The 18,276-nt window shown below is 37.6% G+C and overlaps 1 protein-coding gene and 1 pseudogene across 7 annotated transcripts in view; both read left to right on the forward strand.

Moving 5' to 3' along the window:
- IPCEF1 (interaction protein for cytohesin exchange factors 1) overlaps window positions 1–18,276 on the forward strand; it is a 178,299-nt gene that overhangs the window by 130,876 nt on the left and 29,147 nt on the right. For all 7 annotated transcript variants that reach the window (XM_044243551.1, XM_044243560.1, XM_044243598.1 and 4 more), the window contains 3 exons: window positions 3,278–3,336; window positions 4,692–4,780; window positions 16,104–16,461. In XM_044243551.1, coding sequence (XP_044099486.1) covers window positions 3,278–3,336; window positions 4,692–4,780; window positions 16,104–16,461 — 506 coding nt within the window. The remainder of the gene's footprint in view (window positions 1–3,277; window positions 3,337–4,691; window positions 4,781–16,103; window positions 16,462–18,276) is intronic.
- Window positions 12,401–12,521, forward strand: LOC122897812 (annotated as a pseudogene).

Raw genomic sequence — 18,276 nt, forward strand, 5'->3', positions numbered from 1 at the left:
ATGAGAGTTAGGTAAGGGCTGGGAAGAATGATTTCTTTATTGTCCATACTCTTTCATTTTGCCATATTTCTGTATTTCTGTATTCTGGAAGGAACTTAGAAATGTCTTTTTTGTTTGTTTGTTTCAGGCATTCTCACTTCAAAAGTATTTTTTGTCTTGGTATGTTAAAAAAGTTGGTCTGTTTTATTTTTAGGTGCTTTTTTTGGGTGGGGGGAAGGGTCTGTATACGGTCAAGAAACCAGACATAAACTAAGAATAGTTTATTTTGGTATTTTAAAAGTGAATCACCAAATTCACTGTGCTTTGCCTGATCAATTTTTGAAACTGTACATTAAAATGTTTCTTCTAGTTAAATGACACATAAAACATATTCTTGTAAAAAATCTTATAATACATTAGTATGTAAAATGAAAACCTTTCCATACCTCCAACTTCACCCTCCAGTTCAATTTCTCTCTTCAGGATTAACTTTTTTTTTTTTTTTTTTTTAAGATTTTATTTATTTATTTATTTGAGAAAGAGAGAGAGAGAGAGAAAGAGAGAAAGAAAGCACAAGCAGGGGGAGAGGCAGAGAGAAAGGGAGAAGCAGACTCCCCACTGAGCAGGGAGCCAGCCCTGCTCTATTTCTGGACCCTGGGATCATGACCTGAGACAAAGGCAGATGCTTAACCAAATGACCCACCCAGGCACCCCAGGATTAACTACTTTTAACAGTACGACTGACATACATCCTTCCTGATACTTTGCTTTGCATACCAACTCACGCACACATGCAAATACATAGTTTTAAAAGTACAGTGAATTAGACCAGTCATAGTGTTCTGTACTTGCTTTTTTTACTTACTAGTATGTTAGGATTTTTCCGGTCCATCAGAAGACTTTCTTTCCCAGTTTTTTTATTAGCTTCATAATAACATTTGTTGTACTGAAGAAATTAGTGCTATAGTTTATCCATTTTCCTGTTGATGGATGATTATATCATCTCAGTGTTTTTTCTTTTTGCCATTGCAAGTCTTGTTCGATTAACATCCTTCCACATTTATTTGTCATTTGTAGGATAGACATTTATAATTAGGGGGTGGATATTTAAATTTTGATTAGTATCATCAAATTGCCTGCTTAAAACTGGAGATATCAATTTTGATGTTCATCTGAACAAAGGATGAGAATATTTCCTCCTAAATTCTAGAAATCAGTGGTTTTTTAAAGTTTTGCCCAACTAGTGGTGAATATTTTCCTGTGCTTATATGTGCATTTCCCAAAGTACTATGGAGGCTGTTAATTTTTTTCTGTTTTTTTACTACCATTTGTATCTTTTTCTGTGATTTCCCCCTTTTTGTTTTGTTTTGTTTGTTTGTTTTTGTTTTGGTTAGTTGTTTATTATTCTATCAGGTCTTGATGAACAATTTCTGGTTCCTATGGTGGGGCCTGGGCTCATGTGTTAGTCTGGTTTTAAGTGGCTATTAAAGAGCTCATAGTGGGCGCCTGGGTGGCTCAGTGGGTTAAAGCCTCTGCCTTCGGCTCAGGTCATGATCCCAGGGTCCTGGGATCGAGCCCCACATCAGGCTCTCTGCTCAGCGGGGAGCCTGCTTCCTCCTCTCTCTCTGCCTGCCTCTGCCTGCTTGTGATCTCTGTCAAATAAATAAATAAAAATCTAAAAAAAAAACCAAATCAAACAAAAAAACCCTCTCATAGTTGTCAGATACTGAAAGGGCTTCTAAAAATGCCTTTAAAAAAAGATATTGTTTGTTTATTATGCAATTGTTGTAATTCTATGGTTGGTCTAAACATTTCCAGAAATGACATGCAAGTTTGTGGTATTGAAACCTAAAACCACTTATTTATTTAGAGAAAGTGTAAAAACAGGGGAACGGCAGAGGGCAAGGGACAGAGAGAGAGAGGAGCAGACCCTCACTGAGCACAGAGCCCCATGCAGGGCTCAGTCCTATGACCTCGAAGATCATAACCTGAGCAGAAATCAGGAGTAGAATGCTCAGTGGATTGAGCCACATAGGCACACCTGAGGGGATTCTTAAATGAGGCTGAAGCTCATTGATCTTCTTGCAGAAAGCCCTATTTGTTTTTAAAAATGAAATTTATGTATTTCCTTTTACTAAAAAATAAATATGGCAAGACCATGGCAAGACCACTGAGGGTTGGGGAAGGATGTCTAATTTGTTGATGATTGAAGACTTGGGAATATGCGATAATTTTGCAGTGGTAGGGGAACAGTGTGCTGGCTAATTCACAAGGCAGTACAGGACTAGAAGAAATGGAGAGCATAAGTGAGTCAATAAGTACATAACACTCTTCTTATTTTATTGGTATTGGTTGACTTAGGCTGCTACTGAATGTACTGGTTTCTCAAAAAAAGAAAAAAGTGAACACACACTATGGAATACTTTTTAAAAATATAAAAAACTTGAAAGAAGTGGAAAATAAATCAGAGTATTACCACCCCAAAACAATATTTTCTCTTTAAATAGAAGGTTATATAGCTAAGAACATATGAAATAGATGTATTTTGTGTCTTTTACAAATTTGTGTCATAAAATATGTTCCTGACTAACCCCTTGAGAAGGAACTCCAATGGCCTGAGGTCATGAGCCAAGTTTGAGTTCCTTAAGGTTTGTTTAGTTTTTTGTTTTTGTTTTTGTTAGTGATGTTTAGCTGAAAATCGTTGCCAATAAAATGGTAAATCGGTAAGATAAGGACATTGTCATTTTTTACCTAAGAAAACTCTTCAAGGAATTAAAAATTTCTGTAGCTTAGGAATACCTGCCAAACTCTGAGATCTTTTACTGATTAATATAAAAATCCTACCTTAAAAATGGATCATATTTTCTTTATTTTTTGTGAAATAAAATTACATTTTAAGAATTATAGAGATGGGACTTTAATGGTCAGATTACTAAATTCAGTGATAGAAGTTCTGATGGTTGCTAAAAATTTGAAATGCACAACTACAAAAGATATATTTTTTCATATATTTAGAATATTTAATGTAGTTGCCCACCTTAGCAAGCTGGATAATGGACCACCTTGTTTCTTGTCTTAGAAAGAAAATCCCGAGTAAGGAAAATATTGTGAAACAAATGGTTTTAGGTTTCGATACTACAAACTCATGCTGTTTCTGGAAATGTTTAGTCTGACTCTAGAATTATGATAACTGCATTATAAAGTCTGGCACAAGACCTTCCTTCAGGGTCTAGAAGGAAGGTGGATAGGAGATGACCCATCTCTTTGGCTAAGCATTTATTTTCTATTTGAATTTTAGGTGGTTAAACAAGCTTGGGTTTGCTGTAGTCCATCATGAATCTGTTACGAAGGATGAAGGTATGTTCTATTTTAAATTTCTGAAAACTTAGCAAGAATATTAGGATGAGATGGATGGAAATACAATGTCAAGTTCTATGCTTGGTCTTGTCCTAATGAAACATACTTTGGCATTTAAAATTATCTGAAAATTTGTAGAAGCAGACATATTCACACAGACTCACTGACATGGAATAGAGCTTCCCATGCTGGCTAAGAATGCTTTTTACACTTCACCCACACATTAGCAGCTGTAGGCTTCACTGACATCTCAAACAACTGCCAGTGCAAATGTTTTATTGCCCCACTCACTGAATTCTTACTCAGAGACATGATCTCGTCATGATCTAGACAGATAACTTTCATCCCACCATTTCCTCTCTGATATTTTAATATTTCCACCAGGTGTATGCTGAGGCTAATTACTCTGTGTCTGTGCTAGGAAACTGAATGTCAGATTAGGACACAGGCCATATTTTTAGCTCAGTCTGTAGTTCTCTGGGTTCAAAGCTACAGGAATCAAAATCTTCTTAATGATGCATTTACTCCTGAATATTGAGAAGAAGGAGGCTTTTGGTGCCAGGGTCACAAAGTTAATACTATTTATGAAGTGCTCAGGCCATATAAAACTTGGGAATTGGAATGTGGGGTGTTATATCTTTGGATAGCAAAAATTATAAAAGCTGAATTTGAGAAATGGAAAAGTGGTAATGTGATTTAAAAGAATAAAGAACTATAGTGCAAGAGTGTGAAATCAGTGTCCTGACCATCTCCTTGGTCCTTTTTGCCACAACATCAATACCCATTGTATATTTGAAATGCGGTTATAGATTGTGAGGAAAACATCATTACACAAAAATCTTCTCCCTATCCTGGTACTAAAGGCCTTCTGTGATATGGCCTCAAGCAAACTTTCAGCTTCATTTTTTTTTTTCCCACATCTGTTAGGGGTCTCCATATAGTTGGTTCAGACAACACCCTCACACTGGTACTCATATTACTCTGTGCGCACTGTTGATGGTTTACGTATGCTGCCATTTTCACCTCCTTATGGCTCTTATGATTAAAATGAATGACTCCTGATTTTATGATCCCTTAGTATATGACTCACACCTCTTTTGAGGAATTATTTTATTTTCCCTGAGCTATGGCTAGTCCTCTTCATACGTATTAGACACCAGTGAGGGCAGAAACCCTAATATGGTTATTCATTTTCTCCCTCTTATGTAATCTCCTTGCACCAGGTAGCTCCATAGATGAGTCCTTTCTGAATCGGATTGGAATTGCAATAGCCAGATGGAGCAAAACCCCTGCTCATGCATTATGGAACAAGTGATGACAGTGTTGAAACATAAAACATTTTCATTTTTGTATAGAATGCTACAGTGAGAGTGAACAGGAGGACCCTGAAATTGCTGTGGAGACACCACCCCCTCCTTACTCTGCAGAGACTTTCTCTCCTTTGGTACGTACTGACCTCATTAGTCTATTGGTCACAATCAGGTGCGTGGGTGTCATTCCTTCCAATGGCATAGAATGCACTTTGACCAATACATTTTTAGAATGGCCTAAATTAAGGTATCTGCCAAACAGCAAGCGCACTTCTCAAATTTTGAGTCTTCTCTATAGCAACCCCCTGCTATGAAAAAATTGGTTTATTTGTGTGTGACCCACAGATGTATCTTGCTGACAGGACTTATGGTAATGCACAGGGCTTCTAGGCCGGTGCTTGCAGGCAGAGATTTGTTTTATAATCTTTACTTACACCCTTGCGGTCTTCAGAAAGAGCTGAAAGTGCCTTTCCTGGGTGCAGGCATTATAATAGTGCAAAATGAACAGAAAGGGGGTGAAGGTCATAGATGAAGGGAAAATTAGAATCCAAAAGGCATCAGGAAGCCAGGAATGGGGTTAGTGCGTTCAATCTGCGGGTAGAGTAATTTTTCTGTATATTCACTAGAGAGAAGCCCATGTTTAATTCTTAGCTTTGGAAGCATCCATCGTTAAGTTCAGGTTATTAATGGATGTTAAGACTGAGGCACGTTGCTTTGTATTTATTATTTACTTATTTATTTTTCAGTTTTAAGAGTTTTTAAATTAACGTATAATGTATTATTTGTTTCAGGGGTACAGGTGTGGGATTCATCAGTCTTACACAATTCACAGCGCTGACCGTAACGTGTGCTATATTGTGTTGCTCTGTATTTAGAGGTTTGTTGACTTTATAGTGACAGCCCCTAGAAGGATCCAAGAAAAATTTATTTGGGGAAGTTTATTTATGGTTCTTCTACCTTCCGTGTGCCAGGACTTATGTGGTTGCTTTAAATAAATAACCATTTACCACTGCCCCCATAACCCTGAAAAGCAGTATTATTTAATCTGAATTTCACTGATTACTAATGAACATCTCTTCATATTTATTGGCCATTTGAATTTTATTTTGCCTATTTGTCTGAACTATTTAGCATATTTTAGCTGTCTTACTATTGTTATTTTGTGTTTATAAAGTTTCTTTATTATCCTATCCATTAGCTCTTTGTCAGTTAAAAGTAAGGTACATCTCCTTTTCTGTTTCATGGCTTTTACATTTTTAGATGGTTTCATGATTTCTTTTTGTAGACAGTTCTTCTTGATTTCAGTGTGGCAGGTTCATCCATTACTTCTGTTGTGGTTAGTGCCTTTGTTTCTGATTTTAAGCATTGTTTCCTATTGTTAGGTCATGGGAAGGTGAATATGGCTGTCCTCATCTCGTGATTTAGGAAGTAGAAGTTCAGAGGTAGAATGGTCTGGCGATGCATGCAGTGAACGGGGTGCCTCAGCAGGGAATCCTGGTGTGTCTCGTTCTGTTGTACATGTTCTTTCCACCCCTGTTATGGTGTTTGTCCATCCTTGGACCCAAGTAATGGGAAGTTCTGATAGGTTACAGCAGCTCCTTCACCTACCGACCTCTTCTGTCAGAATTTTTAATTTTGTGTGATGAAGTTTACATCTTTGTGTTTTTGCCGGTTTCTGGATTTAGGATATTAAATAACATTTAAATGATGACCTCTACTGTTGTCACCTGCTGTCAGTGGAGAATTGTGGTCCCTTTTCTAGTTTACTTGGCTAGCAACCAAAACCAGAAATAATTATTTGTTGACTGAGTTTGTTTACCAAAATCTCTATGCAATAGGACTAGTCTATTAAATTAAGAAAATTAAACTTTGAATACGGTAAAATTTGGACAGTTTGTTTAACTAGACTTACAATATGTCCCATTTTAATATATTCATAATGTGCCCTTAATGGAGTCTTTCTCCTCTTCTAAAATCAGCTTCTGAATTTAGGAAAGATTAAATAGACACACCTTGGTTTAATAGAGAAGCACTTATTTTTGTTTAGTTTTTCTGTTTCTCTCTCTCTTTGTCCCTGTCTCTCTTCCCTCTCTCTCTTTCTAGCTCTCTCTCTGTCTCCATTTCTATGTTTGTCTTTTCTTCTTCTCTGTCTTTTTCCCATTTTAACCTGTGACACACAATGATTTGGTCAGTCCGCCATCCTTCTTTTCCTGAAATTCTCTCTCCTTCCCACTTGTCTGTCCCCCATGACACTTTATATGATTCAGTTTAGTTCTAAAATACTGTGATTTTTAGTATTCTAGTGGCAACTAGTATCACAGCTTACCAAAAGCATTGTCAGGCATGTAGAACTCTACTGAAAGTAAAAGCAACCAACTTGTCTTTTTAGATGAGGGATCATAGTTCAGTTGAATTATACAATGTGAGTCTTAACTGATGTTACAGTAGAAGCTCAGGGAATGCTTGTTTCAAAACAAACAAATGAAGGGATGTATATGAGACCAGTAAGTTAGGTCATTGAATTTAATCATAGGATTTTCTGAGTCATTAATCAAATGTTATTTTTTTAAAATTCTAAGTTGAGCATTTTTCTGGAAGGCCACTAAGGCTAACATTTTTTTTTCTAAAGAAATATATTGGAAATAGATAAATGTTGAACAGTTAGATTTTATTTTCCTTAGAAACAGAATATGTTCCTCCTGTTCACATATTTTCCAGGCAGATTTGTTTTTGTTTCCTCTTGTTTCTGAAAAACAGACATGCAAGACACTTGGTTAAAATAACATTTAAGCTTTTTATTGAAATAAATGAAAATTGAAAAATTCATGGTAACTTTTTTCCAGAGAATGAATCGACTTACTGTTTTGGCTCAATCTGGCATAAGCTAACCATGACTGAGCTATATACGCCTAGGTAAAAAATTTTTTTCTCTAAGTTCTTGCTTTAAAAAAAATATTTTGGGTAGTGAGCTTTCATTTTGAAATGATGACTCAAAAATATAAAATAATGCTATTCTGGGAAATTATCTCCCCAAAATTAGAATTTGAATTAAAAATGTAATTCAGTGTCCAGTCATTCTAATTGCTACAAACTGTAAGATGTCAACAGTAGACCAGTTTGGACCTCTGCTTCTTTTTTTTTTTTTTTTTTAAAAGATTTTATTTATTTATTTGACAGAGAGAGATCACAAGCAGGCAGAGAGGCAGGCAGAGAGAGAGGAGGAAGCAGGCTCCCTGCTGAGCAGAGAGCCCGATGCGGGCCTCGATCCCAGGACCCTGAGATCATGACCTGAGCCAAAGGCAGCGGCTTAACCCACTGAGCCACCCAGGCGACCTGGACCTCTGCTTCTAATTGCTGGTGCCACCTGCCTCAAGAGAATAAAGAACAGTCTTTATTATTTTTTATGAGGGTCTTTATTATTTTTTTTTTTTTAAGATTTTATTCATTTATTTGACAGACAGAGATTACAAGCAGGCAGAGAGGCAGGCAGAGAGAGAGAGGAGGAAGCAGGCTCCCTGCTGAGCAGAGAGCCCGATGCGGGACTCGATCCCAGGACCCTGAGACCATGACCTGAGCCGAAGGCAGCGGCTTAACTCACTGAGCCACCCAGGCATGAGGGTCTTCTCTGAGTGAATAAGAGGCTTCTTCTTGAGAAGACTTCACAGGATGGAGAGTTTAAAGGACATCCACTGATTCACAGAGCAATTAGAAATGGGACCTTTGACAGGCTTACTAAAAAGGCATAGCGTAGTTGGGACCCTGTATATTTCACTTGGGAAGGTTCTCTGTAGAAATCAGTATCCTTGATTCCTTGAAATCCATGATTTTTTGAAACCCACAAACGAACAAAAAAGGAACTGACTTCATTCACATTTCAAACTCAGTAATAAGTTACAAAGTGATTTAAAAGCTTAGCCGTCAATAAAAAGTGGTTACACATGTTTTGTCTCTAAGTTTAATTATGACAAGCATTGTCTGGTAATTTGATCTATGTATACTTATTCATTCATTTAACAAATTTTGTTGAGAGCCACTATTCTAAATATTTGGGACACATGAGTAAATAAAGACAATAATGTGTTTCTTCCCAGAGTCAAGCTTTGAGTTGAGAGAGACTGATAATTAATAATCACCATTCTAAGTACATTATCTGCTGTGTAGTAGAAATAGAGTAGGGTGAGTATGGGGAGATAAGGTGTGGGAGGTGGGATTGTGGTCATGAACAGAGTACCAGGAGAGCCCAAGTGAGAGCAGAGGTCTGAGCAGAACTCTTGGAAGGTAGTGTGAGAGACAGTCAGGCGGATGTTGGGGAAGGAGTTCTCTAAGGGAAGAGTTAGAGCCAAGATCTCCTTGGTGAGTAGAGAGCAGGACAGGGAGGCCAGTGTGGCTGAAGCAGGGTGAGTTAAGGTGAGAATAGCAGGAATTGAGGTTGGAGGGTAGTGGTAGCCATATCACACCCAGGGCTCCAGGGCCCGTTAAGGGCTTTAATGGTTTGAGTGACTTAGGGAGCCTTTGGGAGTTTTGAGCAAAGGAGTGATGTGATCAGTTCCATCTTAAAAGGATCAATCAGTCTACTTTATGGGAGAGACCCTGGGAGGTGGGGGTAGGATAGAAGCAAAAATATCAAGGGAGGGTTGCCGTGATCTAGTGTGAGAGATTGGGGTCAGGGCATAATAGAAAAATGGAATGGACAGATTTTTGAATTTGGTTGGAAGGTGGACCACCCAGTGGGATAGAAACAGCAGGAGAGATAGGAGAGAAACAGCAAAGGTAAATATTTATAAACACCAGCTTCAAAGAGTGCCTGCATATCGTTCTCTTAGCATGGTCGTTCTCTTATTTTGGTGCTTTTTGGAAGTATAATTCCTTTTCTTTCTACATGGTGAAAGAAATCACCAAAGCAAACCGAAGAAGCTATAAATAAAAATAAACACTGCTGACAATTGTCCCTTGGCCAGTGGCAAAGGAGGAAGTAAAAAATGAAACACAGAAATGGGTAAAATCAGTTTTAGAAATTCAAACTAGTTTTGGGAAGATGAATCTCACACAGCTGTTTACTAAATGTCACTCGATCTTTTGATACAGGTATCATATACTAGAAATGCTCACAACTGAGATAGTTGTATGAAAAATTTATCAGTGGCTACAAATACAAGCCAGGTAAAGGTAGAAAGAAAATTCATCTTTATAAGATTTATCACAAGCTCTATGGTTGAACATTTAATGGATTTCAAGACTACTTCTTTTTTTTTTTTAAAAAAGATTTATTTGATAGAGGGAAAGAGAGAGACAGAGAGAGAATGAGTGCCCTAGTGAGGGGAGAAGCAGGGAGAGAGAAAGAGAAGCAGATCCCCTGCTGAGCACGGAGCCCAATGCAATCCCAATCTTACAACCCTGAAATCACAACCGAACCAAAAGGCTTCAAGGCTTACTTAGCTGACTGAGCCACCCAGGTGCACCTGATTTCAGAACTTCTAAAATTAGCCTTTACATCTTTTCCCTTGCTTCAGCAGTTCATTTCAGACTCCTCTGGTAGTCCATCACAAGCCATGGAAGCCATCATGCCTTCCATTCCCACGGGTCCTATAATTGGTCTTGCTGGAGTTCTAGAAATAGCAGGCAATTCTCTTTCTTTGTCTCCAATCTCTCTTTCTTAAACAAACAAACAAACAAACAAAAAAACAAAACAAAAAAACCACGTCCAGATCAGTCTTCCCGAAGTGTGGTTCTGATGGTACTGACTCACCTGCACAAGACCGTCCCGGGACTCCTTGTGCTTATCAAATTAATTTTTGACTTGTTAGTGTGGTATTTGAGGCCCTTGGGTTTATTTCAAGCTCTCATTACAGTCCTGTTGCTGATTTCTCCTCTATCGGTGGCCCAGTACACTGTCTGCTGTCTCCCCAAAGCTTTCCAGACTTTTCTGCTGTTGCATTTGCATTGGTAAAGTTTCTCCACTGGTAGGAGCCACGTGCTCCCACCCCAGTTCCATTGCTTCCAGTTCAGATGTGACTTCCTTCACTAGAGCTTCCTTGTCCTCTAAATCACGTAATTCTGCCCTCTACTGAACTCTGTATGTTCCTATTTTTATGGGGTTGGGAAGGCAGGGGGGACCTTTTTCAAGTTGTTATCATTTGCCTTGTATTATAGCTGGGCTGTGTGGACTTGCCCTGAGCAGACAGCTGGCAGGGAGACTGTCTCCACACGGGGCTCTGACTCAGAAGGCTGAGGAACTCTTGGCTCACCTGTTTTGGGGGAGGGGAAGGTGTCACCCACAGAGAGTTCGCGCTGGGGGCCAAACCACGGGCTTGGAGCTGTGGCTTGAAAGCAAGCCCTGGCTCTGGTTTTCCCCTCCTACTTATAAGGCAAAAGTAAAAAGTCTGCAAACTTTGTTGGTTGCTGAGGAATGTGGGGAAACGGGGTCTCTCCTTATTGTAAGTTAAGTTGGTGCCTCCATTTTGGCCATTTGACTGTCTATAAAAAATTTAAAGCACTCACATGTTTGTGTCAACTATTCCACTTATAGGAACTTACCCTATAGATTAAACTCAGGTGCCAAAAAAGGCAGAAGGATGTTGGGAAACCACCCAAGTGCCCATCAAAAGGGGACCAGCTAACAAAATGCAATACAGCCAGAGAACAGACTATGTCGCTATTGGAAAAAAAAAAAAAAAAAAAAAAAAAAAAGCTCCATTTTTTCCAGATGGGGAATGAGTCCCCAATCTGGATAGACTCCCACATCAGGATAGACTCTCACATCAGGCTCCCTGCTCAGTGGGGAGTCTTCTTCTCCTTTTACTCATGCTTGCACGCTCTTTCCCTCTTTCTCTCTCTCTAAAACCAATCAATATTTACCACAAGAGACTATGGACTCTGAAAAACAATCTGAGGGGTTTGAAGTGGCGGGGTGGTGGGAGGTTGGGGTACCAGGTGGTGGGTATTATAGAGGGCACGGATTGCATGGAGCACTGGGTGTGGTGAAAAAATAATGAATACTGTTTTTCTAAAAATAAATAAATTGGGAAAAAAAATCTTAGAGGACAAAAAAAAATCTTAAAAAGAAAAGAAGCACTCTGTTATTTTTTGGAGGATGGACTAGGGTAGGGAGTGGGTGAGTAATGGTGGCAAGAAAAAGTCAAAGCAATAAGACTTAGAGGTGAGGTGGTTTCTTTAAGGTCACTTGGTTAAAAGGGATTGGAGAGAGGAGCAGGTCCTTTGCCACCTTATCAAATGGGGGTCAGATGGGGGTGTGTGCTCTACAAGTTTTTGGGTTTTTAGAAGAATGCTTCTACTAGCATATGGCAGAAATACAGATAGTTCTTCCTAGGGTTTAGCAGCAATTGACTGGCTTGCTGTTATTAACGTGGTCAGTAAAAGAGAAGAAAAGCCATATGGATATGTTCCTTTTTTTTCCCTCATTTGGTTTCATTATGTTTAATCTTAAGTTATTCCTGTATTTTTAAAAAATATACTTTGATTAATGTTGCTTAACATTTATATGCTGACTTACTTCATCCTAATTACAGAATGTTGGTGGCTATCTTAAACTGTTTTCCCTATGTCAAATATGTGTTTTTAAACAATTCCAAGAAAAAGATTTTAGAGCTAATCAACATTTGAGTTAAGCTTCTTTGATAAATACAGATATCTTAAGTAAGTGTAGAGTCACTAAATTCTACACCTGAAACTTCTATTACACTGCATATTAATTAGCTGGAATTTAAATTAAAAATATACATTAAATGGGAAAAAGAGCGTTCACTTTGAAAACGCATATACGAAAATTAGAATGATACTGAGAAGATTAGTATGGCCCCTGTGCAAGGATGACATGCAAATTCGTGAAGAAAATGGGAAAAAGCAATATTGATTTTTTAACTTAATCATATAGTTGCTTCATTAAAAGTTAGATCTTTAATGTCTTTAAGTATTATCATTAAAAAGTAAAGTATTTAAAACTCAAATATTCTGAAATGAACCGCTGTGCAATTATTAACCTCTAATAGATAAAATAATAATTTTGTTTGAGATCATGAAAATATTTTGTGGGAGTATTTGCACTATAATCAGTGACAGTCACTCCTAGATCCTGGGGTTAGGATAAATCATTTGTAGCAATTCTACAGAGAATTTTGGGGTGTCTGTCCATAAGAGACTGAACTACTCCAGGCTGTTTTTCTTCTAGACCATTTTGTATTGACATTAATTTGTTACCAACTGTATGTCAGGCACAGATGTAAAAAATAGGTAAAAATAATAGTTAAGAACAGCCTGTTCTCAAGTATCTTACCAAAAAAAAAAAAAAAAGAGTAAGTCCATCAGCAATTATAGAATTAGTTGACAAAGTGACATTCCACCTGGTATGATAGAAAGAAGCCTGGGAGTACCATACAGAGCTACCCACCTGGTCTGAGCCCACTGAAGTCTTCTTGGAGGAGGCAGTCCTTCAACTGATACTGGAGGATGGGCTTATGTTAGTACATAAGAGACTGTCACTTCTTCCTGCCTTCATTAGATTTGCAGTGAGAACTTTTGTGAGTATATTAATTACATGGACAGTTCATAGAAGGCACTGAGCTAAATGTTCTCTGTTTGACTGTGACTATTGTTAGCTACACGTGGTAGAAATAATGACCTGTGATTTAGCACTATATTACCTATAAAGCACGTTTCCATTGTGACGGCTTTCCAAGATCATTTTGATTATTATTTTGTTAATCTCTCTTCTAATAAAAACTCCCTCTGGACTGATATACATCATCTGTTTTCTTATTTTCTCTTTTTGTCCCTCTAGTTATTCCTTGTTTTTTCCTTGCTCACTCTTCTTTTTTCCATTTAAAAATCAAATTTCCACATGTTACATGGTGCAAGAGAAGAGATGATGGATTGAAAACATTTGAGTTGTGTTTGAGTAGTACGTCCAAAAGGATTATGCTTCACAGAAATTTCTGATGCTCTACAAACATTTCTTTCCCTTAGTCCATTAAGCAGTTTTGAAGTCCCAAAAGGTTCATGGAAAAAGTACTACAGCAGCTATGTGCACAGGATTTTGCTCAAATAGCCCATTTTGCTAATCAAATTACAGTAATATCAACAGGAACAACAGGGAAAGCTTGCACTTGGTCTCTTTTCAAAAAAAGGATGCTGGCTCCACCAAAGCCAAGTTTTACTAAAATAGCTCACAATGGGGGAACGTGTTGGGACTAGTTCTGAATGGTATTTTTGTTAGTATTTATTTTCTAGATCATTCTAATGAGTAAACAAGTCTTGGCATTTATTTGGACAGCTTGGGGTCTGTGCATTATCTCCTCTAGATAACAAAGATTTTATTTAGTGGGTTATAGATCTTTAATCTCTTTGTTGTTTAAATGATCTGAATGATTTAAGGCAATTGATTTGCAAACTCATTGACACATTCTTGAATGGAAAGTTTTCATGTCTGTACAAATGTATTATTAATAAGGTGCATGTGATGAATAGTGTATTAAACTGGATATTTTAATGTCGTGCTTCTAAAAAGTGGATTTACTGATTATTTGACAGTGCATGTCTAGTATTTAGCTAACTAAGCATACATTGGGTAAATGCAGGCTTTTCCCATCAGAACTCAAGAGTTTAGAACCTACAAAATTCTTGGGAACATACTAGATGGAAATCAACCCGTCTGAGTTAGTCGCAATGATTCTGAGGTTTTGGGGAGAAAAATCCTACTTTGCTCCTTGGCTTCTTCCTACTAACCATTTTTTTTTTTTTCCTACCACGTTGGAATGTTGAATGCTTGAAATTGATGAATCTCAACGATAAAATGTCTTCTCTGTTTCATCTGCCATTGGAGATATATGATGACCCAGAGAACATGGTTTCTCTGTCATCTTGATTTTGGATTTTATTGATAAAGAAAATGAAAAATGAGGGAACAACATATAGTTGCCAGATATTTATTTTGCTTTGTAGGACATTAAAAAAAAACCTTAAAAAGACAAAACTAACATCTACTATCACCATTTTCCAAAAGAAGTCATATTATTTTATCATCAAAATGATACTAGGATAAAATCTCAGAATAAAAGAAGTCCTTTCCAAGAGAAGGTGATTGGTGATGTTGCACTGATGTTTTCTCCACGAGCAGATGAACATTTTACCAAGGACTCTTATTCATTCTTGCATTGTATGTTAGGAGCTGCTTTCAGAAGATCCCTGTAACCTCAGCCTACTTCTCAGTCTAGGTACAATTGCTGGTTTCTCTTTAGTGAATTAAGAGTTTGCAATGGATTCTTATCTTTTTTGGTGAATGTTTATTAAAGGTTTCAAATTATTAAAGAACTAATGAGCTAACATGATTTTACCTATGTAGTTACAAGCTATTGCTGGGTATGTGCTAAAGAATATATATATGATATTGGAGAACAGAAATGTATGGACTTTATCCAAATCCATGCTTTCTACTCAGTTAATATTTTGCTTCTTATCTGGCTTCAGCTTTTGTTTTCTCTCTCTTAATTACCTTTCTCAAGGGTTTTTGCTCAATCAGTGAGAATTCAGTGATTGATTACAATCTACTTTTTCCTCAAAGTATCCTTCAGTATTTCAAAGAATCTCCCAAAGGGAACTTTTACATTTCTAGGGAGCACTGAACAATAGGGTAAATCATGTTTGGAGATGTTTCAGATCCTTAAACAAAGAATTCAAAGTTATACAAATTGGTTTTGGGCAACGGAGTCATAGTTCTTGCCATAGGAATATAAATATCACACAATTTTCTTCTGATTCTTTTTTAAGACTAGTTTAGGTTTCTTTGGTATCTTTTTTAATAAGACATTATGGTACACAACTGAGCCCCCCGGCATGTCAATTAAACTTGCAGTTGTAGATCCATAAGAAGTAGGATGAAATTTAAATTTAAATGTAATCTTAACTGCATTCCTTGTGGCAAATACTGGAAATAAAGAATAGAAACAGACCAGTTCTCTGTCAGTGTATTTTACCAAGTCCTTGTAACCGTTTTATAATAAACTTTGCTGTGATCTGTTAAAGAATCTTCAAATTAAGTAATGAAGTTTAAGAATTGTAATTTTCCCCTCATAGCAAATTTAACTCAAACAGAATAAAAAGGGATCGTACTAATAATTGTCACGTGAAGTATAAGAATTAAGGTCTTATGCAAGGCCAGTGCAGCTATTTCCCTATCATAGAGATAAAAAGTTAAATATGGTGTCTTCAGCTATTTGGAAAAAAGGGTTAAATACAAAACAAAAAACAATTATTCTGAGTTACATTTGGTAAAACAGATGAAGAAAAAAAAAATGAAGGCCCAAAACTTGTGAATGGTTTTTAAAACAATTTGTTACTAATAATTTTTTTCTGAAACCCTGGAATACCTCTGTTAAAAATGGAAGATAGAGAATGCCCGTTTAATCATGATTTATTTTATTCTTTTTGGTTTTATTTGTGAAACAGGCTGCACAGCAGGCATCTTCCTCTTCACCCAAATCTTGCTCTTCCTCTTCCTCGGAAAGTACAATAAAGACAAACAGCAGTTTGGCCTCCTTATCTAGAGAGAGACAGTCATGGATCGACATGGTGAATAGTTCTGCCACGGCCGATGATGAGGGACAGTCTATAACATTGGCTGTGCAGGTTCACTCATCTACACCCTCAGAGGCAAACAGTTGCAGGGCTCTGGAAAACAGCTTTGCCACATCAGAAAGTGGATTTTTGAACTCTTTGTCTAGTGATGACACGTCTTCACTGAATAGCAACCTGGACCATCTGATTGTTCCAGACAAGCCCGCTGGATCCAAGACGGTAGACAGAGGTAAACCAAGAAGTTGTTTACTCTTTGCTAGAGAATGAATATTTGTGGGTGGATCTAGAACTCTAATTTGTAATAAGAAGTATGTTGAAAGTCATGGATGATGATTCAATAATTAAGCAATCAGGTGGGGCTGAGGCCAAAGGATGCTTCTGTCGGAGTTTGTATGTGGAAGGCTCCAACTTCAGGGCCATTAATTACCCACAGAAGTGTCACTGGCCACATGCTTACAGTTATTAGACATGTGATTTTCTACCAATCTGAGGAAAAACTTGACTCATTTTTGGTCCCATGTCCTATGCCCTGGAGCTTATGGTGATTAGATTAGGGTTTTGTAGATTGGTATCTTGTGGTTCCAAATAAATGGAGAGCAACCACCTACCCTGGGCATCAACCACAGAAAAGGTCTGACTCCTCGTTAGTTGACTCCTGAAGGTGTCTGTGTGGTTAACAGGGAGACAGACAATTTATATGCACTTTGGAAGGCAGCGCTAGAACTTTCAAGCACAAAGAAGAGCACGGTTTATGCTCCTGGAAAAAAAAAAAAAGAAAAAATGAAATATTCTAAGTCTTATAGCAAAGGAAACAGTTCATGGAGTATAGAAATTAATAATGTGAGCTTTCTTCATACCCTGTGATAACTGGTCTTTATCTTTTGTTCAGTGGAACTTTTTTTATTATTAGTTTTCAGTCATGATGTGTCTTTTTGCATGGTTTCTACCTTATTTACTAGGGTGTAAAAACATACTTGCCTGATACAAGATATTGGGCAACAAGATAATGCCGAGTTTTGCTGTATTTTTTCAGTGTACTTTTGAAAGAAAGTTGACCAGTGAAATTCTCATGCTGTCTTTCCAGAATGGCCTGAAGACACAGATGACCACTCTCCCCTCTAGCGTAATCAGGGAAAGTTTATTTAAGTCCTCAAATTCTCAGACATACCCTATTAATTTAACATTTGGTATCAGGGTAATTTAAACCAAGGACCATGGTTGTAGTCCCAGTTGTGTGTGTGTATTCAGTATTTTGAAATATGCAAATCTGAATGCTCAGGCTGGGAATTCATTCTCTAAGTCATCACAATTGTTCACTCCTTGTGTCCTTACCTGAAGATGTTTCATCCAGCTGAGTTATCTGCCTGGAAGCTATGGCATTTGTGTTTAGTACCTCTAATTTAGGCCAGTGATCTACTTTACATTTTAAAAAGTGGAGTGTGAAAAGTCACTGGTGAAATAACTCTTGTCTAGAAGTGAAGGGGGTGGAGTAGGGGGCAGGGTGGAAAGAGCACAGTGAGCAGTACAGGGGGTCATGGGTTGGCTCTGATGGATGCAACACAGGAGACGTGAGCTGGCCTAAGGTTTGAGAGGTGCTGTCCCACACAGAAATGTTGGGCATAATCTGTCTCCTTGGAAGTACAAAACTAATGCAGATCATGAGGATAGAAACTCAAGCAAAAAGGCCTAAGAAACTTCTTTTAATGTTGAAAATGGTTCAAATTTGAATGGTTTTTTTGGAAAGTAATGTATTCCTTGTCACTGGAGGTGTTTCCCCATTGTGAGACAATCATTTTCATTGGATATTAATTGCATATTGATCACAATCTTTAGTCTTTTTTCAAAAAGATTTTATTTATTTGTTTGTTTATTTATTTATTTTAGCGTGAAAGAGAGAGGACAGAGAGAGAAAGAGAGAGCACAAGCAGGGGGAGGGGCAGAGGGAGAGGGAGGACTTGCTTTTCCCTCTGCACCTCTCCACTCTCTCTGAGGAGTGCAAGCTGAGGCTTGATTCAGGGCTCCTTCTCACCACTCTTGAGTTCAT

Source organism: Neovison vison, chromosome 1, assembly GCF_020171115.1.
Source record: "Neovison vison isolate M4711 chromosome 1, ASM_NN_V1, whole genome shotgun sequence".
In the NCBI taxonomy this organism is placed as follows: domain Eukaryota; kingdom Metazoa; phylum Chordata; class Mammalia; order Carnivora; family Mustelidae; genus Neogale; species Neogale vison.